At 47.4% G+C, this 20,364-nt stretch overlaps 9 protein-coding genes across 9 annotated transcripts; 6 read left to right on the forward strand and 3 right to left on the reverse strand.

The window, feature by feature from the left end:
- The first annotated feature begins 3 nt into the window (after positions 1–3).
- SPPG_05934 (uncharacterized protein) lies at positions 4–905 on the forward strand. Its single transcript, XM_016754143.1, has 2 exons — positions 4–384; positions 454–905. The coding sequence occupies exons 1-2, from the start codon at positions 58–60 to the stop codon at positions 808–810; spliced, it is 684 nt and encodes a 227-aa protein (XP_016607019.1). The 5' UTR covers positions 4–57; the 3' UTR covers positions 811–905.
- SPPG_05935 (uncharacterized protein) lies at positions 716–5,722 on the reverse strand (the record flags this gene model as incomplete). The annotated part of the gene is made up of 8 exons (XM_016754144.1): positions 716–1,113; positions 1,174–1,336; positions 1,395–1,453; positions 1,513–1,621; positions 1,684–1,707; positions 1,772–1,931; positions 1,986–2,024; positions 2,081–5,722. The coding sequence occupies 8 exons, from the start codon at positions 5,720–5,722 to the stop codon at positions 1,047–1,049; spliced, it is 4,263 nt and encodes a 1,420-aa protein (XP_016607020.1). The 3' UTR covers positions 716–1,046.
- A 125-nt stretch (positions 5,723–5,847) lies between these two features.
- SPPG_05936 (ATP-dependent DNA helicase II, 70 kDa subunit (ku70)) lies at positions 5,848–8,915 on the forward strand. The gene is made up of 19 exons (XM_016754145.1): positions 5,848–5,952; positions 6,012–6,053; positions 6,120–6,257; positions 6,315–6,417; positions 6,473–6,563; positions 6,632–6,734; positions 6,796–6,879; positions 6,936–7,105; positions 7,175–7,271; positions 7,340–7,402; positions 7,476–7,527; positions 7,580–7,668; positions 7,721–7,849; positions 7,909–8,017; positions 8,091–8,152; positions 8,217–8,241; positions 8,298–8,366; positions 8,429–8,643; positions 8,705–8,915. The coding sequence occupies exons 1-19, from the start codon at positions 5,875–5,877 to the stop codon at positions 8,816–8,818; spliced, it is 1,833 nt and encodes a 610-aa protein (XP_016607021.1). The 5' UTR covers positions 5,848–5,874; the 3' UTR covers positions 8,819–8,915.
- A 50-nt stretch (positions 8,916–8,965) lies between these two features.
- Positions 8,966–12,339, forward strand: SPPG_05937 (uncharacterized protein). Its single transcript, XM_016754146.1, has 8 exons — positions 8,966–9,367; positions 9,436–9,829; positions 9,911–10,267; positions 10,323–10,376; positions 10,434–11,004; positions 11,075–11,481; positions 11,550–11,715; positions 11,787–12,339. The coding sequence occupies exons 1-8, from the start codon at positions 9,300–9,302 to the stop codon at positions 11,870–11,872; spliced, it is 2,103 nt and encodes a 700-aa protein (XP_016607022.1). The 5' UTR covers positions 8,966–9,299; the 3' UTR covers positions 11,873–12,339.
- SPPG_09330 (uncharacterized protein) lies at positions 11,721–12,901 on the reverse strand. The gene is made up of 5 exons (XM_016757489.1): positions 12,827–12,901; positions 12,651–12,747; positions 12,512–12,578; positions 12,363–12,450; positions 11,721–12,296 (listed from the first exon to the last, which is right to left on the reverse strand). Exons 1-5 carry the CDS (start codon positions 12,866–12,868, stop codon positions 12,174–12,176), a joined length of 417 nt encoding a protein of 138 aa, XP_016607023.1. The 5' UTR covers positions 12,869–12,901; the 3' UTR covers positions 11,721–12,173.
- Positions 12,902–13,006: 105 nt separating this feature from the next.
- SPPG_05938 (uncharacterized protein) lies at positions 13,007–14,589 on the forward strand. Its single transcript, XM_016754147.1, has 4 exons — positions 13,007–13,137; positions 13,211–13,821; positions 13,892–14,165; positions 14,227–14,589. Exons 1-4 carry the CDS (start codon positions 13,035–13,037, stop codon positions 14,559–14,561), a joined length of 1,323 nt encoding a protein of 440 aa, XP_016607024.1. The 5' UTR covers positions 13,007–13,034; the 3' UTR covers positions 14,562–14,589.
- On the reverse strand, positions 14,559–15,527 carry SPPG_09331 (uncharacterized protein; the record flags this gene model as incomplete). The annotated part of the gene is made up of 4 exons (XM_016757490.1): positions 14,559–14,844; positions 14,896–15,011; positions 15,084–15,164; positions 15,219–15,527. The coding sequence occupies 4 exons, from the start codon at positions 15,525–15,527 to the stop codon at positions 14,598–14,600; spliced, it is 753 nt and encodes a 250-aa protein (XP_016607025.1). The 3' UTR covers positions 14,559–14,597.
- Positions 15,528–15,573: 46 nt separating this feature from the next.
- On the forward strand, positions 15,574–19,183 carry SPPG_05939 (alanine-tRNA ligase). Its single transcript, XM_016754148.1, has 8 exons — positions 15,574–15,908; positions 15,975–16,359; positions 16,420–16,964; positions 17,025–17,427; positions 17,489–18,060; positions 18,129–18,653; positions 18,713–18,823; positions 18,882–19,183. Exons 1-8 carry the CDS (start codon positions 15,615–15,617, stop codon positions 19,056–19,058), a joined length of 3,012 nt encoding a protein of 1,003 aa, XP_016607026.1. The 5' UTR covers positions 15,574–15,614; the 3' UTR covers positions 19,059–19,183.
- A 76-nt stretch (positions 19,184–19,259) lies between these two features.
- On the forward strand, positions 19,260–20,325 carry SPPG_05940 (uncharacterized protein). Its single transcript, XM_016754149.1, has one exon. It carries the CDS (start codon positions 19,267–19,269, stop codon positions 20,266–20,268), a length of 1,002 nt encoding a protein of 333 aa, XP_016607027.1. The 5' UTR covers positions 19,260–19,266; the 3' UTR covers positions 20,269–20,325.
- The last annotated feature ends 39 nt before the right edge of the window (positions 20,326–20,364 follow it).

Here is a 20,364-nt window from a genome sequence, read left to right on the forward strand (position 1 = left end):
TGACTCGCGTGTCCCACCCAGCCCAACGTTTTGATCATCGTTTTCTTTTCCATCAGCATGAGCCCAAAACGTGTAGCACTTTCTTTCACTGGTGGGAAGGACTGTACGCTCACTCTCCATATACTAGCCAGCAACTCTGAGCTGGTTGTTCCACTACTGGTGACTTTTGCGCCTACACCTAGCTCGTCGACGAAACCGTTCCTCAGTCATCCGATTCCTTTAATAAAGAGAATAGCACAGTCCTTGCAGATAGAGCATAGAGTACTATATATAGATGGCCCGGACTATATGAGCTCGTACGTCTCCCATTTCATCGCGTTAAAGGATGAAGGAATAGAGGAATTCGCCACAGGTGACATTGAGGACGTCTGTTCGGATTTCATGGTATTGTGCCAGTACGGTTCGAGTGAGTGAAGGTAGTGACGAGATTGATGCCCTAGTTATTGTTGTCAGGGTCGTGCAGCACGGCAAGCAGGACTTCCTCTCAACCGGCCACTTTGGCAGGTTCCGCGGGCGTCCCTTCTATCACAGCTCTACGATACTTATGCGCTTTCCTTTGTTGTCACATGTGTCAATACTGAATCAGTGCCCCTTGAACTTGCCCGCAGGATGGTAGGCAAAGTCTTGACCAAGGATCTCCTTGATGAAATCATGTCCCAAAAGGAGTGCGAAACGGTTGATGCTTGTGGGGAGTTTGGGGAATATCACACAATGTGTTTGGACGGACCACTGTTCAAACAGCGAATACAGCTAATGAAAGGTCAGCAAATGGTCGATGGAAACTTTTTGTACTGGAAATTATTCGAATAGACCGAGATAGATGAACGAACGAGTGACTGTTCTAGTTGTAGACCCATGCTCATACATTGTGATCTCTGCTAAATACACTAGAACGGGCTGGAGGCGTTGAGTCGTCCTAGTGAATTTGATATACTCTCTGGATTAACTCCCCAAGTGGGATGAGTTCCCGCAAAACAACAAAAGGAACTTCCAATCCGTAGAGTTGAGGTGAGCGCATTTGCAAAAAAAAGGCGATAATTTGATTACTACGTTGAGGGTTGGGGTATGTTTTGTGCAAAGGTATTCCAATCCATGGTAGGTACACCATGATCACTATACGCCAAGGATATGTCAGAGCAGTGCAAAACGAGGTCAAGTGAAGGCATAGCTTACGTTGCATCATTGTCCCCAATCAAAGCAATGTCGGCATTCTCTGAAGTTTCGACGACGATGCCGCCGGAAATCTCTAACAAGGTTCTTGCATAAGGTATACGAAATTGTTTGTTCTGGACGTTCCTCAGTTCCAGAAAAGATGGTGCCATGTAGAATCGTCGTCCTGTGGCACACAACAGTTGAGAAAGGTATTTTGGCAACGCAGTCAGCTGGTCACCTACCGGCAAAAGGTCGGTCAGTGCACAAGAATCCATACGCATTCTCAGGCTCCCAAGTTTTCCTGAAACAGGTTACGGTAAATGCTCCTGTACAGAAGCGGTTCAGAGCACGAGAAATTACTTATTTGCAGATTCCAAGACCCATTTAGGATTTGTTATGATCCACTTCCCAGTCAAAGCTGCTGCGAATGTTTTCAGCGTACGAGAGCCTGGCGCAGATATTACGTGCGCTGTCGTAAATTTATTACATTAGATTAGTGGAGACCACGGGAACCATGTTTGAAATACTTACTAATTCGTCCGTCCCATTCCGCCGCTGTTCAGAAAGACAAGACATTTCAGTATACGGTTGAGATTGTGAAAGGCTGCCGTCTCCTTACGGGCAACAGTGCAGGCGCTAGGTAACTTCTTGATTGCGCTGACAAGCTTTCGTTTCATCTCTGAATTGAATTCGGTTCCCTCTTTAAATCCGCTGAAACATATGATGAAGCGATAGGTGGATCTGGATCTTGCCGTTGAAGCCGGCGTGCTGATCGAGGTCTTTGCGTCAGTTAGACAGATATTAGACTGGCATTACCAGTTGCAGCGTCTCACCTGATGCGATGCACTCTGTGTCGGGGTTACTGCTGATGCCTTTCGAGATGCCTTAGGACCCGTGATTTCATGGCAGCCTCTCCAAATATACTCACCTGCGTACTAGCAAGTCTTCCTGGAGTTGTACTTGGTGAGATGCGTAACCTTTTGGCTGGTGAAGGACTATGGTCACCAGCTCGTTTGGGCGCGGAAGTTAATTCTACAAATGGTCGGGAGGGAGTTGAACTCTCTTTTCTCTGCACGTGGCGTGCTTCTAATTGTCCTTCTAACGCTTTGATACGGTCCTCCAGCGACTCGCAAAGTTTTGCACGACCAATACACAGGTCTTCAGCAGTCTGTCGCTGAATAGTTTCCGATGCCAACATGGCTCGTGATTCAGCTAGTTCGTTCTCCACAGCTTTGCTGGCCAATATCAATTGATCCCGTTCCTTCTGGACAATCACGAGAGTCGATTCCAAATCGTTTAACTTTATCTTGAGGGTCTCACATTCCTGTCGAAGACTATTCTCAATCTCTACGAGCGCCTCCTGAGAGTGCCTGAGTCGCCGCTCTGCTTCTGTTTTGTCTTCTGTTTCCTTGCGCAGAAGGTCCTGAAGGGATCGAGATTTAAGGTCCGCAGTGTCTATGCGAGCCCTCAATTCTTCTGTTGCCAGCGTTGTGTCAGTTAGCAAGCTTGTTTTCTCTGCTAAATCCCTGGTCAAGTCAACTATATTTTTCTTCAAGTTTTCCAACTCATCATTATTCTGCATTCGTGCTTGATCCAGTGCCAATGCCATCTCATCCAAATCGCCTTGGTAGCGCAGGCACTGTGATTTGAGAGTTTCCAATTCGTCATCCTTTGCAACAAGCAAGTCTTCATGTGTCCGTTTCAACTCATTGGCGTGGAGTTGGGCTTTGTCCATAGCCGCTTGCAACTGTATGAAGTCGTCCGTTTTCTCTCGAAGGGCTATTCGGACGTCTTCTAGCTCTGCCTCTTTCGCACTGATAGTGCTCCGCAAGTGTTTCTCTAATCGATCTGTCTCCACACGTACTAACGCAAGCTCGCGGCTAGCAGACTCAAAACTGTCAGCTTTGTCCCGAAGTTCCGCACGCAGAGTATCGACGGTGGCTTGAAGGTCGCTGATGACCGCGACATGTGCATCCTGCTCTGTGTCCAGCTCATTCTGCAAATGTATTTTCTCCTGCATGAGACGATCCGCAACTTCCTTGGCAGCACACACCGCCTCGGTAAGGGACTTGTTTTCATCATTTTTCTGCTGCAATTGGGTTCTCAATTCTTCAATCAGACTTTCACACTGAGCGACAGCTGCGCGAAGCTCGCTAATCTCTTTTTCAAGTTTTTCGTGGGATTCTTCCAGCACACTCACTTGTGTCTGCAGACATGCGTTTTGGACACTCAGACTCTCCTTCTCCGACAGTACATTAACCAGCTTCTTTTCTGAGTCAGAAAGCGATTCCTGTAACTGAGCAATTCTGCTATCAGATTGTTCTTTGCCCATCCGAAACTCCGTCAGTTGTCCCTCAAGCAACTCGGCTGCAGCGGCGATATCTCTTCTACGTTCCTCAGTGACTTCCAGCGTGCGCTTGAGATTCTGTTCCATTTCGCGCAGTTCGCCCACAGTCTGCTGATGCTCAGCTATTAAGTTGTCCTTATCGACCTCAGCCTGACTGATTTTTTCCTCGAGCAGTGTCACTATCCGTGTCTTTTCATCTCTTTCGATCTCAGTGGAGGCTAATGTTGCCGTCCATTCACTTCGGGCATGCTGATAGTCTTCGGCAATACGCTTGTTGGTTGCTGTACTTTCTGTGAGCTTCTCTTGCAGGTCTTTCAGGGCCAAGTGTAATTGGTCCCGCTCTGTCTGGACGGCATCCAGCTTTGAGGTCAATTCACTTAGGATATGCAGTTTCTCATTTAAAACCTGTGCATTGTCTGCACGTGTTGCTTCGAGCGTGTTCTCGAGAGTGTGCACCGTCGATTGCAGTTGCTCCTTAGTTGACTCTAGCTGCGCATTATCTGTACGTGTCGCTTCAAGCGTGTCCTCGAGAGTGCGTATCGTCGTTTGCATTTGCTCTTTAGTTTCCTGAATCTGCGAGTACTCACACTGCAACTCTTCCAGGGATCTTTTCGCGCACTGTTCGGCTGCGCGTAGGTCGTTCATGATAGAGTCCTTTTCTGCCTGTAGCTCTTTGTTCCTTTCGTCAAGGTTTTCGGCTTGTGAGCGCAGACCGTCCCTTTCGTGTTCCATAGCCTCCAAAGCGGATTTCAACTGCTGATCAGCTGCCATCTTGTCCTTTGCCATTTGTTCTTTTTGGGCTTCTAAATGAACGATCTTTTCCTGGAGCCATGTTGTTGTCATACGAGCTTGCTCCAGATCAGATTGTAATGTGCTCAATGTAGCTTCTCGAAGTGTGGATTCCGATCGTGAACGTTCTAGTTTTCCTGAGGTGGCTTCATTCAGAGCACGGAGTTCGGTGATGGTTCCTTCCAGTGACTCGATCTTTTGTCGTAAACCATCCACTTCGAGGTGAAGGGCCTCCATCATGCTCCCAGCTAGCTCTTTTTCCTTAATATACGCTGCTACTTCGCTTTCCAACTTTTCAACCTTCACATCCATGTCCGCTTGCACTCGGGCAGCCTCCTCCTGACTAGTTTTGAGGGCGGACGTCAAATATTTACGCTCGGCTTCCCACTGCTCCGAGACGCTTCGATGTTTCGTGTCGGACTCTTTGATTTGAATCTGCAACGCGTTGAGAATTGCCTCCATATCTGCAATCGCGGTGTCATGTACGCTTCTCTCGGAGATATATGTTTCGCGCTCAGAGCGGAGGCTCTGAAGTTCCGCCTTGAGCTGTTGATTCTCTGTGTGCAGCGATTCGGACAAGGTATCTCGCTCTTGCAATAATGTTTCTGCTGTAGCAAAAGCTTCCTGTTGTGTTTGCAGATGCTCATTTGTTCGTTTGAGCTCTGAATGGCACCGGTCGAAGTCCTCCTCTTTTTGAAGCAAATTCGCTTCTAATCTTGTTACTTTCTCTTCACTATAAATCAATTGTTTCTCCATTGCCTTCATCTCTGCGCGTATAGTAGTTTTTTCATCGTTATGTGTGCGGGCTAGTTGTAGAGATGACACTTCGTCACGAGACTCTCGCATTAGGTCACGATACGATTCTTCTGCTTCAACCTGCAATCTCTTTAGTTCGGATATTTCTGCATTGCGTTGGCTCAGCTCAAACTCCCTCTCCTGCTTCAGTTGGTCAATTCGCAATAACAGTACGCCCGTATCGTGCTTCCAGTCGGCACAAACAGAAGCCAAATGCTGATCGATGAAATACAGGGCAATTAAAAGATCACTCTCATCATCTTTAGATGATTCAACAGATTGACGGAAGGAGTCAAACGCAGTCAGCAATCGTGTTCGCTCATCTTGTAAAGTCGCAACTTTGGCTTTCAAGGTCTCCACCTCCAAATTTGTTTGCGGAAGGGTAGAAGCAAGCCAGTGATAGCTTTTGCCAATGACATCGAGCATACGTGATACCTCATCGTACGAGGGTAGATGTGCCTGTTCGGAAGTTGCATTTGTCTGAAGCTTTTCAATGCCCGACCGCCGTCTCTGAAGCTCATCCATCCTTTTCGCGTTCGACTCCATGTTGAGCAGTTCAGCAATTAAGTTTTGCCCAAGCGAGGTTAATCGCATGTCCTTATCGTCCTTAGGACGACGCTCTTCAGTCTCGAGGACCATCTCCAATGGTGGGTTAAAGATCTAGCCAGACGGGAGGTGGGATTCAAGCTCCATATCCATATAGCCTTTTTGGGATTAATGAATAGACACGCCTCCTAGACGCACTCAGTCTAACGTTGCGTTGCTGCTGGCTTGCATCCAGGCAAACTGTAATGTCAAGTTACTCCAACTGGAATACTTTTGAGGAGGAGGAGGAGGAAGAGGAAGAGGAGCAGGATGCATCCATAGAGGTCAGTTTATTATGTGAATGTCCAGTGAAGTGTTACAGGCGTTGAGCGTCCGATGCCAGGTCGACATTGCCGAGAGGGACAATGTCATTTTTGCTGTTGATGTATGTACCAGCCAACAAGGAGGCAGCGCATGAAATTGCCCTCTTGCTGAAATTGGGACTCGATAGGCAACTCTACCAATGCATGAGACTGACGAAAATGGAATCTCGCACTTCAGTGGTGCCCTTCGGTGTGCGGCCCGTTTTCTCCAAAATAAGATTGTGCAAAGCGAGTCAGATCTGATGGGACTGGTCTTCTTTGGAACGGTAAGCGAAGCCTCAAGTATTTAATTTATCTTTGGGTTGGCTCACAGTCATCATCAGAACGAAAGTCACAACGAGCAAGGATTTAAACACATCTACGTCCAATACGACTTGGATGTTCCAGATGTGGATCGCATTCTGGACCTGGAAAAACTTGCAAATAGTGCGTATTCAAATGCTTGCAAATTAAATAGGCAGCTAACTGAGACCTCTAATAGACAGAGATAAGGTCTCTACCGAAATCGGTAGCTCTGATGACTATTCGCTTGCTGAAGTCTTTTGGACGTGCTCCAATCTATTTTCTGCCGGGTTTGAGTCTATTGGCATTTGTATTTCAGATGTCGTACATATTATCTTATTCAAAGTGTTCCGCGTAGAGGGCAGAAGGTCAGCACGAAGCGCATATTCTTGATCACCCACAATGATAGTCCACATACCGGTAACCTAACCCTACAGCGAAATGCGAGGGTTCGTGCTCAGGTAAGGCGATGCTCAAGATGCATAATGTTGAGCCTGAGGAACCCTGAAGTGGTACTGCAAGGACTTGCAAGATCTGGGCATCTCTATAGAATTATTTCCTGTGGAAATTGGGAACAATAGCTTCAAATTTGACGTCTTCTTCCAGGTAAGATAAGTTGAAGTTACGCAGGCTTTTGTGATTATTGAGACGCCGTCGTGCAGGATCTTCCAGGAGTAGTCGGTGCCGGTGAGGATAGCGCCGAAGTCCCCGCGTCAGCTTCGCGCAAGTACGAGGAAATGCAGAAGAAAATCCTAAGGCGGGAAACGAAGAAAAGAACCACCTTCCGGGTACCGTTACACTTGCACGAAGGACTGACAATAGGAGTAAAAGGGTGCGTGTTGTCAGATACAGTTGATAGCTCTAATGATTTCGTGGTAGTGCTGATGTGTTTTCGCTGAAGATATAATTTGGTCCTGGAGCAGCGGAAAGGAAATTATACCTATCTGGATCGTCGAACGAATGCTGAAGTTAGAACAGTGACGACTTGGGCGTGCTCGGTAACGTTTGCCCATGAACTGGTGGACGGCAATCTCCAATGTTAATGAGAGACTCGTCGATTCGAAAGGCGACAGCTCAATCCTTGCTCCCCACTGATATGAAATCATACTGGGTGTATGGTGGTCAAAAGGTTGGTAATCTTATCCGCATCACGCGCCACGCCTTTATGCCAATTGTTGTTACTGAATCCATTCCGTTTCTAGGTGGTGTTCACCAAAAGTGAAGTGAATGGAATCAAGTACTTTGGCGATCCAGGTAGGGCGTATGCAACCTTGTGATACTTTTTTGTTACTTAAAGTGTCTTCAGGGCTAGTTCTGCTTGGATTTAAGGACAGGCATGCGCTCAAATTTAAGTATAATGTGAAGCATGCTGCTTTCATATATCCGGACGAATCGGTAGGAGATTGTAGTCACTGCCTTCTCTACCAAACTGCTCACAACCCTCTAGGAATACACGGGAAGTACAAGCGTTTTCGCGCACTTTTTGGAGAGATTGAGCATTCGAGGAAAGATCGCTATCTGTCGACTAATTGCTCGTCGTAATGCGGCGCCGCGATTGGTGGCTTTGTTGCCGCAGGTATGTCCGATGGGTACTATGTATGTGTTCGCCGGCTCACCAGATCCGCTCCGTTATAGAAAGGATGCGTTGATAAGAATGGCGATGAGATTCCTTGCGGTTTTCACGTGATCTATCTCCCGTTTGAAGACGATAACCGCAGAATTCCAGCTTCCACGGCCTCTCAGAGTATGGATACCTGCCGTTTATCGGCATTTCCTGTGTGGACCCTCATATCTTTCCTTTGATGCAAAATACATAGTCTCTCCGGAACACACGGATTTGGCGAAAGAAGTTGTCCATAGCCTCGTCATTAAAAACTACGTAAGAACCGAAGGTGGTGTCCGCCACGTAGCGCTGTCTAACCGAGCTCCCTCCCTGGGCATAGGATGCTGCAAACTACGAGAATCCAGGTGAGAGAATATCGATAGATGTTCATCAGTGATCATCCTTTAATGATGTGTTTCAGTCTTGCAGAAACATTATAACAACCTCCAGGCGATTGCTCTCCGGAGAGATTTTGCTGAAGAAATCGATGGTAGGAACGCTGGTCTGTTGTGTCACCTATCTACGCCTTTGCTTACTGCGTATCGAAACCAGATACTACCCTTCCTCGCACAGAAGCAATGCATAAGCGAGCAGGTGACAGAATTCGTGATTTCAAGCAGGCGCTCGGTGAACAAGAAGAGGATGAGGTGGTAGTGGAACAACCGAAGACAAAACGGGTCAAAGCAGTTGACGGTGGCCAAAAGCGAAGTAAAAGCGACGTAGATCTGAGCGAATCAGCATTTAGAGCCAAATGCAAGGATGGAAAGGTAGATATATCATGTTCAATCTTGTTGCAGCAGCATAAGATATTTATTTGTCTTGCTACAGTTATCGTCCTTCACGGTTGCTCAACTGTCGGAATTTCTACTCAGCAAAGACCGCAAACCAGCAAAGAAGAAATCAGATCTAATCAGGCAAATCGAAGAATACTTTGAAGCCTGAATTCTTTTGTCTGTATTGTCGACTCAATGCAGTAGTCTGTCGTAAATGCTGTTCTGATGGGTAATACAATCGCTTAGTCAGCAATATAAATCACGTGCATTGACATCCCCCCCGCGAACCAATTCAAGTAACGTTCGGATTGAGGCAGCTTGATCGCGGATTGCCAGTAAACGTACTTGCCGCGCACGGGGGACAACTTCGCACCTGCGATCCTGTCACTGACTGCTGCATCTGTCTTCCTTCCATACAGGGCTGGTGTGAGATCGCTGCTCCGTCTGAAACAAAATAGAGGCACCGGCGCGTACTCTCCCAAATTGTCGTTTGCTCGCATCTGCACTTCAACAGTCTGCGCTTGCGTCAAGGCAGAGTTAAACAGCACACGGTTGCTGCTATCCTGTCGTTTCGTTGAGGGTGCGCTGGACACGACGCGGGCGTTTGGCGCGCCTGAAGAAACGTATTGATTGGTCGATCTATGTGGTGAATGGAAATGGCGACGGGAGTGGATTCCAGGAAGCGAGCAGCGGATCAGGTGTTGGAAACTGATGAGGGGTAGGAAGTGTACAGCGCTCTCTGTGTCATATGCTGAGTCTAAATACTAATGTTAGGCGCATTCAAAGTAGTGCCGATATTCATGACGAGACTTCCGACTTCAAAGCGAAAAGACATAGATCCGCTGATTCCGACGAAATCGAGATGAATGACGCTCGTAATGGATATGAAAGCTCTGCACCATTAGTTACAGAAACAGAGGAGCACTTGCACCAGGGGAAGCACAACAACGTCCACTCTTCGGAACTACATCCTTGTACAACGCCAACGGCAAGCAGTAATAGAGAATTACACGGAAATGGCGATGAGGATGAAATGAAATTAGAGGGTGGGAAAATAAGCGACCCTTTGCCCTTTCGACCGTCGGATACTCCGAGCAGTGGTGGTCCAGTTCAATCTACGAACTCGTCCTCGCTGCCTTCCCCAGCTGCCATTTCCCGGCAAGGATCAAGGCAAGGAGAGGTAAGAATCTCTCGAAGCTTTCCCTCTTTCCCTCTTTCGCCTTGCTTATTATATCGGACTGGCTCGTATCGCATTTCAAAGGATGCATTCAATCCTACAGTGGGGGATGCATTGACTCGCGAACAGCTAAAATTCTGCGGCAACGTACTACGCAGTTTGAAGCGACTCAAAGACGCCCGACCATTCCTTGTACCTGTCGACCCAATCGCATTGAACATTCCGACTTATTTTGATATCGTCAAAACGCCTATGGATCTATCCACAGTTGAGAACAAGCTTCGGACTAACCAATACTCGAGTGCTCAAGAGTTCGTTGACGACGTACAATTGATGATTGACAACTGTTATGCTTTCAATGGTCGCGAAGCGCCAGTTGGGCAAAATGGTGTGAACTTGGAGCGATCGTTCCACAAATATATGGAGAAATTGCCGACTGAGGTTTGTTTTACCGTCCAAATTAAGACAACTGTCGTCTTAACATGCTACGATGTAGGTAAAACCCGAGAAGAATAAGAAGCGGTTATCCACCGCGGATTCGATGGTGGGGGTGAGTTCCTCTCTGTAGTGGAATGCCAGTAGTGTCTCGTGCTAATTTCGTGATCAGATTCATGTCGAGGGAGGAGGGGCAGCTACACCATCAGAAGCTGGGCGCCCTAAACGAGAAATACACGCTCCGTTGAAAGATATTCCGATTGTGACGTCAACTCCTTCTACGAAACACCCCTTAAGCAAGACTAAATTGGCAGACCGGGACATGAAGTTCTGTTCCGAAGTCCTTCGTGAACTGCATAAGAAGCAACACGCAGCGTATAACTTCCCTTTCCTCCAGCCTGTTGATCCACTTGCATTGGGTATCCCTCATTATACCGACATCATCAAAAATCCTATGGACTTATCAACAATCCGTCGGAAACTCGATGCCGGAGACTACCATACGGCCGAGGAATTCGAAGCAGACGCAAGATTGATGTTCAACAACTGTTATACCTTCAATCCTCCAGGGACAGACGTGTATAACTTTGGGAAGAAATTGGAGGAGGTCTTTGAACGGAAATGGAAGGAAAGGCCGCACGGTGGTTCTCCTGCTCCGCCGCGATCACAGCGTGCGTCGAAAGCGAAGATCAAGGCGCAGCCGGTAGCGGACGAGTATTCCTCATCCGACGATGATGATGAAGGTTGGTCAAGGTAGCTGTTTTGCCCCTCTACTTAACCAGACGGCCTTACTGTTTGTTCGGTTGCTTTAAGATACAGACGCTTTACAGCTCAAGCTACTCCAGCAGCAATTGCAAGCCATCACAACCCAAATGGCATGGCTGCAAGAAAAGCGGGCAAAGAAAAAACAAAAGCGCAAAAGCATGGCTACTATCACTCAAACGCCCTCGTCAGCCACCAAAGTCAAAGCTCCCAAATCGAAGACGAAATCTGCAAATCCCGGCGCAACAAGTAGAAGACCGTCTTCAAAAAAATCGGGTGAGAAGGCCAAGCCGCGGCGGCGGGTGGAGTATAGTAGCGATGATGGGGAAAACGGCGAAAAACTGCCAGAGCTTACATACGAGCAAAAGACCGAATTGAGCGAGCTAGTTGCTGAACTCCCTCCGGAAAGAATTGATAAAGTAATGGAGATCATCAGGAGCGGGTCGGCGTTACCAGACGTAAGCATAATTATTGTCTCTATTCGATACTCAAATGCACTCATTCACAATGCGACATAACTACCTAGACGATGGATCAAGGGGAAATTGAGTTGGACATAGAAGTTCTCAGTAAAAGTACTTTGTGGAGATTGTATAATTATGTCAAAGGGCATTCCGGAAGGGGAGTAGCAAGTCATCGTGCGCATAAGCCTCCAAAGAGTGGAAAACCCAACTCCAAGTCAAAGGGCCCAGGTGAATTCGCGCATGGTAATGTTTAATAATATTCAGAAACTAAAGGAAATTACTTCTGCAATATCTTCCAGTTGGGCTGAGTAGAGCTACCGATTCCTCTAGTAATGAGAGCGATTCTGGATCAGGTTCGGTGGACTCGGGGGATGACAGCAACTGAAGGATTTTTTAGCAGGCGGATTCCAGGCGAGACTGGTGAAGTGGACGCAGAAAGGATTTGCGTACGGATGGGCGCAGCGCGCTGGCAACAATGTATACCTGCTTCAACCAGTTCTTGGTACATCCATAATGGGATGCGGACCGAATATAGTGGGCGTACTTTTGAGATATCCGGAGCCGTCGTGTTGATCTTGTTGAGGATATCAGAGATTGTGTGTTATACTCATCGAGACACACAGAACGGCGCAGGTTCCAGTCACATGGCAGGGAACAATATTCCTTCCAGACTTATATTATAGGGGTTATGTTGCAATCTCTCGCATTGCTTGCTCAAATCTTGTGGATACGATGGGTTTTTTACTGTCAGGATCGTAGAAGGGATTTGAAACTAGATTGACGTAGGCGTTGTGTATTCTGCGGAACAACTGCGATAAGAAAGGTTACTTAGAAAGCACAACATGGAAAGCATATTGCCAACGCCAGCTGCTCACGTTTTTCATATCTTGGTCTTTGATGATGACGTCGGCCAGGCTAATCACAAGTATAAATTTGATCCGAGTGTTTGTTATGTACCCGAAGCTGATAGATAACATAAAAACCGGTCCATAAAATGCAGAGGAGAGAGGTATCTATTACTTACACAGCCAAATCCTCCATGGCGTACAGAAGTCCCAGGTATTGGTCAGTATGCTTTGCCGCTGCACTAACTTCAGTTGAAAAGCTCGGTCAGTAGTCAGTCTTCAAGTCGTATACGGCGTACACTATGCTCCATTACGCACTTCTTTCTTCAATTATATCAATAGAGGTATGTGCGATATAGTGGTACTTCAAGTCTTGGTGAGATTGGCTGAAGTTTTTTATGTACAAAGGATTATTCTGAACAACAATCGAGCGATTAGTCGCGTGAGTTTGCAGAGCAGCGGGTATGGAGAGCTGCAAGGCAGCGAGTAGGTACCAATTTGCCTATGATTGCTATACAATTTACGCTGAAGTTCATTGTGATAAAATTGGACGACTGGCGAAGGATGGTCGCAAGCGAGAAGAGCAATGGATGGAACACGGCCACGCCAAAGGTCTGCGCCACTTGGTTACGTGATCCTCAAATTGGGCGAAACCAGCGACAAGGTTAACTCTAACCTTTTTCCCACGCATCTTCCTCCCGCATGACTGCCTCTGCGGACGAGCGGCTAAAGTACCTACCCACGAAGATAAAGAAGCATAGATATGAGCGAAAACTAGCAAAGGCAAAGGCAGCGGCGAGGTCAGGTACGTGGTCCAAGAACGGTTAGGCATAGCGATACTTTACTCTTAGAATTCTGAATAAGTCCCACAACCCCAGAGCTGGACAGTTTTGGCTGGTCGAAACATTGTTTTTCCACTCGCAGCTTCTTAGTATGCTCTAGGGATTGCGTTGAGAGAATAAACTACGATGAAGTATCAGAGGAAGAATTTATACGACGCTTCGAAGAGCCTGCCATTCCCGTTGTCATCGAAGGAGCCACAAGGACTTGGCCTGCCGAGAAACGATGGTGCCCTGAATCGTTTTTAGACACGTACAGAGAAGAGAAGTTTAAGGTGGGAGAAGATGACGACGGCGATCCGGTGTACCTACCGGTAAAGTACTTTATGCACTATGCTCTTGTGTCCGGAGAGGCAGCCAAGGACGATTCGCCACTCTATATCTTCGACAGCACATTTGGAGAGCGGAAGTACAATAATTCTGGACGGTCTAAACGTAGACAAAAGAAACAAAAATCAAAGCGAGCATTAGAGGGTGAAGATTGGGATAGCGAGAGGAAAGAATCACAACCTACGTGCAAACTTCTAGAAGATTATGAAGTTCCAAAATATTTTCGCGATGATCTTTTTCGATTATGCGGTGAGCGCCGCCGACCCCCGTACCGTTGGATGGTGGTCGGACCAGCGCGGTCTGGGACTGGTATACATGTGGTAGGTACCCCCCCCCCCCCCCCCGTGTTTAGCCAGTTCATTTGATTTGCGCCAACCTCTCAATTTGCAGGATCCACTAGGAACAAGTGCCTGGAATGCGATAGTATATGGTCACAAGCGCTGGGTGCTGTTTCCGCCGGGGACCCCCAGAGATATCATTGAACCCGCACATGTGCCAGATCATGAAGCAGCCAGCTGGTTTGCACACGTGTATCCAAGCATGGAGGCACGAACATCTGATGGAAAGACTTTAGGCGAACGTTTAGGAATGAGAGAAATTATTCAGAAGCCAGGAGAAACTGTCTTTGTACCAGGCGGCTGGCATCACGTTGTCATAAACTGTGGTAAGTGCTCTTATTCCATTTGCAAACGTGCAAATCTGCTGGGGACTAAGTATCTGTGAAGACTTTACGATTGCCGTTACGCAGAATTTCTGTTCAAGAACAAACTTGGAAACCGTTTGGCTACACACGAGGTATTCTCGTCCACGGTTGGCAAAAAAGTTTACAACTAGATTAGAAGAATTGTCTTCCTCTTCTGAATTCTATGCGAGACTGAGAGAGCGCATTCGTACCTTGGAGACTGTTCCCGCAGTGCCTCCCGATAGCAGTAGCTCTAGTGGCTCAAGTAGTAGTAGCAGTAGTGGAAGCGATGACACACTCTCTGAGAGTACGGATATGGATGGTAATTGCCTTTGCCGTTCATGCAAACGCAAGAGAAAGAAACCACTGCCAAGATGACCATATAAATAAATTGTATATCAAAGAATAGTGAAATTACTTTCGCGAATGTGATGACCACTCTTGCCAGCGCCGCCAACACCGCTTCGCCAAATGGATAGGAGCCCCGCTCCCCACCACGACGATATATGTGCGTATCAGTTTGGCCTGGCTACCATTTGACCAGCTTTCAGCGTATTTTTTTGCCAGCTCCATCTGAGGTCTAAAGAGTGTTGCCATATACTCCTTTGCTGCGAATGCACGCGAGCCGATTGATTGCGTAAGATCAATCTGGACTGTTGTACTGGCAATGAATGAGTGAACGGTCTTTACTGAAAGACGATGGAAGATTCACCTTAATGTGGAGTCGCTTGTTTGTGGTGTTTCCTTCATATTCTGGTTCATCCCTTCGATATGCCGTGTTGTTTCCTCAAAATCGTGTGATAGTATGAGATGCAAGTGATCATTTTGCTGCATAAAGCGCCATACTATTAATGCTCGCCATCCATAAAAGGAGCACTACAAGGTCATATCTCTACGCACGCTGTCATCTCCAGGAGGTCGTTTCGCAAAACATATCAACTGCACTTTGGGTTCCAGATTCTTTCTTCTCCTTTCGTTCGTCTGTAGGTGTGTGTTATTACGCATATGAAACCGGCAAGACAGCTTAGTTCTCACCTGCTTTAAAGTTACAAAGCACATTTCATCCCAGCGTTCTCTTGTGTTATTTGGCTGGTGGCCTCTACTGGATGAGAACAGCAGCCTGTGAAAAACACTCTGCATGCGAGTTGCTTGCGCTGCATCTTGCGGTTCGGATGGTTGGGATTCGACGGGAGGGGAATTTGAAGGCGGATTGGGGGAAGAGGATGGAAGGTCTATGTAACTTGATTCTGTTTGGGGTGGGGAGCTGTGGGGTGGTGAACGATCGGGAGACATGTTGCCTCGATGGTCGTCGGGGTTCGCATCATCTCCAGCAAAGCCAACCATCGACAAGCGTGACTCTTGCTGTGCCACGGAACGTCTTTGTTTATCAACGAGGACGAGGCCGAGGGACGCCCTTTTTTTTGACGGGTGATGCATGGGATCTGCTACCGGCTATTGCAGATAAATACATCGTTTCCGAGATCTCGCTACACCTGTTCTGTGATTCAGAGGAACGTGTCCTCTTCGCTATTCTGTGGATTTTTCATTAGGAGCTCACACAGCGCAACCAAGATGACGGTGGATCTGGAATGGCCCGTCTCCAGAGTGCGACAGACGTATATCGAATTCTTCACCCAAAAGCACCAACACACCTTCGTTCCCTCCTCTGCCACAATTCCGCACGATGACCCGACACTCCTGTTTGCCAACTCGGGTATGAACCAGGTTTGTCGAGTCGCGCTGCTAATCTGCTGTATTTCTGGATATTAACGAATGGTTGCGTCCTTATAGTTCAAACCCATCTTTTTGGGTACTGTTGACCGGAACTCTGACTTGGGAAAGCTCAAGCGCGCTGCCAACACACAGAAATGCATACGTGCTGGAGGAAAGCACAATGATCTCGAAGACGTAGGAAAGGACACTTACCACCATACCTTCTTCGAGATGCTTGGAAACTGGTCGTTTGGTGACTACTTTAAAAAGGAAGCCATTGCCATGGCCTGGGACCTTCTCACCAACGTGTACAAGTTGCCCTCGGATCGCCTGTATGTCACTTACTTTGGTGGAGATGAGAAAATGCGGTTGGCACCTGATGAGGAGGCCAGAAAATTGTGGCTGGACATTGGTGTTCCTGAGGACCACATCTTACCCGGTGATAGTAAAGATAATTTTTGGGGTAATAGAACATGTATATCCATGTCCGATTTTCAAAGCTTAACTGGTGGTCTATTTACAGAAATGGGTGATCAAGGTCCCTGCGGTCCATGCAGTGAAATCCACTTTGATAGAATTGGCGGGCGAAATGCTTCACATTTGGTCAATCAGGACGATCCGGATGTCCTGGAGATTTGGAACCTCGTCTTCATGCAGTTCAACCGTGAACCTGACCGATCCCTAAAACCTCTACCCAACAAACATATCGATACCGGCATGGGCCTGGAGCGACTCGTTTCAATTCTACAGAATAAGCGATCAAACTATGATACGGATGTCTTTGCAGGGATCTTTGCTGCTATTCAGAAGTTAACTGGTGCGAGACCGTATGCAGGACGGGTTGGGCCAGACGATGTGGATGGAATTGATACCGCTTACCGTGTCGTTGCTGATCATATTCGCACGCTCGCATTTGCCATCAGTGATGGAGGGGTCCCTTCCAATGAGGGCCGTGGGTACGTCCTGCGACGGATTATCCGACGTGCTGCTCGCTACGTCCGCAACAAATTTAATACACCGATTGACGGTTTTTTCTCCCGGTTGGTGGATACTGTGACCGCTGAGATGGTACGTGGCTTGTCTCAGTAGTTCTACAATGAGCCTAGTCACTGAACCCATTTTTCTTAGGGTGAAGCTTTCCCGGAAATCACAAAACGGATTGATGATCTGAAGGAGATTCTTGACGAGGAAGAGCGAAGTTTTGCTAAGACTCTTGACCGTGGGGAGAAGCTCTTTGGAGAATACCTTGCAAAGGCTCGTTCTGAAAATGCTAGTACACTGAACGGGGCGGATGTCTGGCGGCTTTACGACACATATGGATTCCCTGTCGATCTGACCAGACTCATGGCCGAAGAAAGCGGATTGCAGGTAGACGAGATGGAGTTTGAGAGGGCCCAACAGGCTGCCAAGGAACGATCAAAAGCGACGGGTTCCAAAGATAAAGGGGACGTGGTTGCACTGAACATCCATGATTTGGGAGAGTTGGAGAAGAATCCTGACGTGCCGAGAACTGATGATCGTTACAAGTATGGTATGTAACTTTTGAGAACCGTGGCACTCTATGATTCGCAATTTTGAAGCTCGGCAATTAGGCACTGATGACATTCAGGCCACCGTCAAAGCAATCTATGCCGATGGCAAATTTGTAAAGTCTGTTGCGAGCGAGTCATTCACCCGACGATTCGGTATTCTCCTGGATAAAACCAACTTTTACGCCGAGCAGGGTGGACAACAATACGACACTGGCTCCATCACTGTTGACGGTCAAGCGGAATTCGCGGTAGACGATGTCCAACCGTTTGGAGGTTATGTACTTCACATTGGCTACCTCAAGTACGGTAGTCTGTCTGTGGGTACGGAGGTGGTCTGTTCTTATGATGAATTGCGAAGATGGCCCATTCGTAACAATCACACCGCAACCCATATCCTCAATTTCGCGCTAAAGAAGACACTGGGAGATGTTGTTGATCAGAAGGGCTCATTGGTTGCACCGGAGAAACTTCGTTTTGATTTCTCGGCAAAGAATGCACCAACGATAGAACAGTTGACTCAGATTGAAGATATTTCCAACGAATTTATCAAAAAGAACCACAAGATGTTTACAAAGGATGTGCCATTGCATTTGGGCAAATCTATTAATGGACTTCGTGCTGTGTTTGGAGAGGTAATCATCGTCTTTTCTGGTCTGCGCAAGCCTGGCTGTTTCTGGATGTTAACCCGACCAACCTATAGACGTATCCTGATCCTGTCCGAGTCGTATCAATTGGCTTTGACGTTGATGAAATGCTCAAAGACTCTGCCAATCCAAAATGGTCGGAAACGTCCGTTGAGTTCTGTGGAGGAACACACGTCAAGCAAACTGGCGACATAAAACGCTTTGTTATTTTGGAAGAAAGTAGCATTTCGAAGGGAATCAGGCGAATTGTTGCAGTCACTGGAGAAGAAGCATTTGAGGTGCAACGATTAGCCGACGAATTTGACCGGAAGATTGCGGATTTGAAAGGATTGCAAGGTTCAGCTTTGGAGACTGGGCTCAAGACGACTGGAAAGGATCTTGATGAGGCTGCGCTACCTGTATTGCGAAAGCACAAGCTCCGACAAACGTTTGCTGCGATCAAAAAGGAGTTTGATGATCAAGACAAGGCGCGGAAAGCAAAGGAGATGAAGGAGGCTGCAGAGCGGGTGAAGACCTACTTTGACCAGAACCCCGACGTACCGTTTTTGGTTGAAGTTCTTCCATACGGTGGCAACACTAAGGTGAGACATTGCAGCAGCGACTACCGAGTTGGATCGTCGGTACTAATATCTTGTTTTAGGCACTTGCCAAAGCCATTGAAGCTGTCAAGGGACTAAAGACAAAGGCTGCCATGCTACTGACAGTTGACGCTGAATCAAGCAAAGTATCGTACCAATGTATCGTGCCCAAGGTGAGATTTTTTAACATATCGAGTATCTCAAGTTTTGTTACTAACCCACTTCTCTTAGGAATATGTTGATAAAGGACTGAAAGCGACAGACTGGGCAGATGTGGTGAGCCAAAAGGTTGGTGGCCGAAAGGGTGGTAAAGATGAGTCCGCCGCAGGAGCCGGAACGGACCTTGCTGGCGTTGAAGAGGCCGTGTCTCTTTCCCTAGAGTTTGCCCGACTACGTCTCAGTGCCTAGAGACCTTGTTAGAGGACTTGACCTGATACATATTGTTTTCTTAAGTACTATTTGATTTCTTGAATTGGCCATGCCTGCAGCAAACTGCACATATAATGTCATTCCTCCAATCTTCAACTTTTTGCCTCTCAGCACTTTGTATCACGTGACTACATTCAGACTTGGTTCAAAATGCCAAGCGCGATGGTGTTCGAGTTTGAAGGGAATCATGTCGTTTTTACGGAACCTCTTCCGAGGCGTTCAACATTCTCCAACACCCGTCTTCCCTTCTGCAAGCTACGTCTCGCTCGTTTGGAAAGCCAACGAGGAATGGCTCGCCCACTGCATCAAGCACCCGCTATTGGATGGACTAACCAACACAAGGGTGCACATACTTGGAACATCTCTCCTCAATCTCCCATCACGAGATGTCCAGCGCGCGATATCAAATTTGAAGGGAAATCTTGGATGGATATGTGTCGATGAAGCGGAGGAGAGCGCAATGTGGCTCAACCGATATGCCGCTATACTCAAACAGGGACACTTTCAGGATCTGGAGGAGCGAGATGGGAATGTGGAAACGTCCCTGCAGGAGGTCCGAACGTGGGTCGAACGCAAGCGAGGTGAATTTATGGACGCAGGTGTACCGGACGAATGGATAGATGCATTGGAGTCGACTGGTCTCCGACCTGGCTGGGATACCATCGAGGCTGTCGAGCGAGGCCAGCAGGAAAGATTACCTGTAGAGTTCATTGGTATTGGTCATGCCGAGGAAACTTCACGGTACTTTTCGTCCTCTGCAAAGATGGCAAGTATGGATCCGAATATAACAGAAGAAGCACCCACCGTGGATCTCCAGTCGGAGCTTCGACAGTTGTTTCACAAAGTGGGAGTATCGCTTGGGGACATGAAAAATATCAATACGGGTTCACCGTTAGCAGACAGTCGATTGCAATCTCTGGTGCTAGACCCAAAGGGACTGGCTGCATATCATAAGATTATCTCAAAGCATTTAATGGGCATGCATGGAGAAGCGGGACGGCGTAGGCAGGAAGGGGAAGCAAGGAAAGCTATCAAATGTGAGCGTATTATTGAACGGCTAAAGGACGTATGTGAGGAAGTGGGAGCACAAAGGGAAGGCGTAAATGTGCTAGCTGTCATTGATAGAAATCATGTGGAAGGTGTAAGAAGGCTTTGGGAGGAAGGAGATGACAATGATGATGTAGAATAGTTTTATTGCATTTGTAGATAATTTTTCAAGGAAGACTGCATTAACAGCATTAGCAGACATTTGGCGAATAGCTTGCCAACGACAATGCCATGGCTG

Source organism: Spizellomyces punctatus (genome assembly GCF_000182565.1).
Source record: "Spizellomyces punctatus DAOM BR117 chromosome Unknown supercont1.10, whole genome shotgun sequence".
Classification (NCBI taxonomy): Eukaryota; Fungi; Chytridiomycota; class Chytridiomycetes; order Spizellomycetales; family Spizellomycetaceae; genus Spizellomyces; species Spizellomyces punctatus.

Excerpts from the sequence above, each read along its gene's own strand:
- SPPG_05934 (XM_016754143.1), top strand. The coding sequence starts at position 58 with ATGAGCCCAAAACGTGTAGCACTTTCTTTCACTGGTGGGAAGGACTGT. Across the intron at positions 385-453 it reads ACGTCTGTTCGGATTTCATG|GGTCGTGCAGCACGGCAAGC; the intron begins GTATTGTGCCAG and ends TATTGTTGTCAG.
- SPPG_05936 (XM_016754145.1), top strand. The coding sequence starts at position 5,875 with ATGTCAAGTTACTCCAACTGGAATACTTTTGAGGAGGAGGAGGAGGAA. Across the intron at positions 8,018-8,090 it reads AGCTTCCACGGCCTCTCAGA|TCTCTCCGGAACACACGGAT; the intron begins GTATGGATACCT and ends CAAAATACATAG. Across the intron at positions 8,367-8,428 it reads TTTTGCTGAAGAAATCGATG|ATACTACCCTTCCTCGCACA; the intron begins GTAGGAACGCTG and ends TATCGAAACCAG.
- SPPG_05937 (XM_016754146.1), top strand. The coding sequence starts at position 9,300 with ATGGAAATGGCGACGGGAGTGGATTCCAGGAAGCGAGCAGCGGATCAG. Across the intron at positions 10,377-10,433 it reads CCGCGGATTCGATGGTGGGG|ATTCATGTCGAGGGAGGAGG; the intron begins GTGAGTTCCTCT and ends TTTCGTGATCAG. Across the intron at positions 11,005-11,074 it reads ATCCGACGATGATGATGAAG|ATACAGACGCTTTACAGCTC; the intron begins GTTGGTCAAGGT and ends GGTTGCTTTAAG.
- SPPG_09330 (XM_016757489.1), bottom strand. The coding sequence starts at position 12,868 with ATGAACTTCAGCGTAAATTGTATAGCAATCATAGGCAAATTG. Across the intron at positions 12,579-12,650 it reads TGATATAATTGAAGAAAGAA|TTAGTGCAGCGGCAAAGCAT; the intron begins GTGCGTAATGGA and ends TTTCAACTGAAG. Across the intron at positions 12,297-12,362 it reads AAGACCAAGATATGAAAAAC|TTGTTCCGCAGAATACACAA; the intron begins GTGAGCAGCTGG and ends TTCTTATCGCAG.
- SPPG_05938 (XM_016754147.1), top strand. The coding sequence starts at position 13,035 with ATGACTGCCTCTGCGGACGAGCGGCTAAAGTACCTACCCACGAAGATA. Across the intron at positions 13,822-13,891 it reads CTGGGACTGGTATACATGTG|GATCCACTAGGAACAAGTGC; the intron begins GTAGGTACCCCC and ends CTCAATTTGCAG. Across the intron at positions 14,166-14,226 it reads TCACGTTGTCATAAACTGTG|ACTTTACGATTGCCGTTACG; the intron begins GTAAGTGCTCTT and ends GTATCTGTGAAG.
- SPPG_05939 (XM_016754148.1), top strand. The coding sequence starts at position 15,615 with ATGCATGGGATCTGCTACCGGCTATTGCAGATAAATACATCGTTTCCG. Across the intron at positions 15,909-15,974 it reads CCAACTCGGGTATGAACCAG|TTCAAACCCATCTTTTTGGG; the intron begins GTTTGTCGAGTC and ends GCGTCCTTATAG. Across the intron at positions 17,428-17,488 it reads TGATGATCGTTACAAGTATG|GCACTGATGACATTCAGGCC; the intron begins GTATGTAACTTT and ends CTCGGCAATTAG.
- SPPG_05940 (XM_016754149.1), top strand. The coding sequence starts at position 19,267 with ATGTCGTTTTTACGGAACCTCTTCCGAGGCGTTCAACATTCTCCAACA.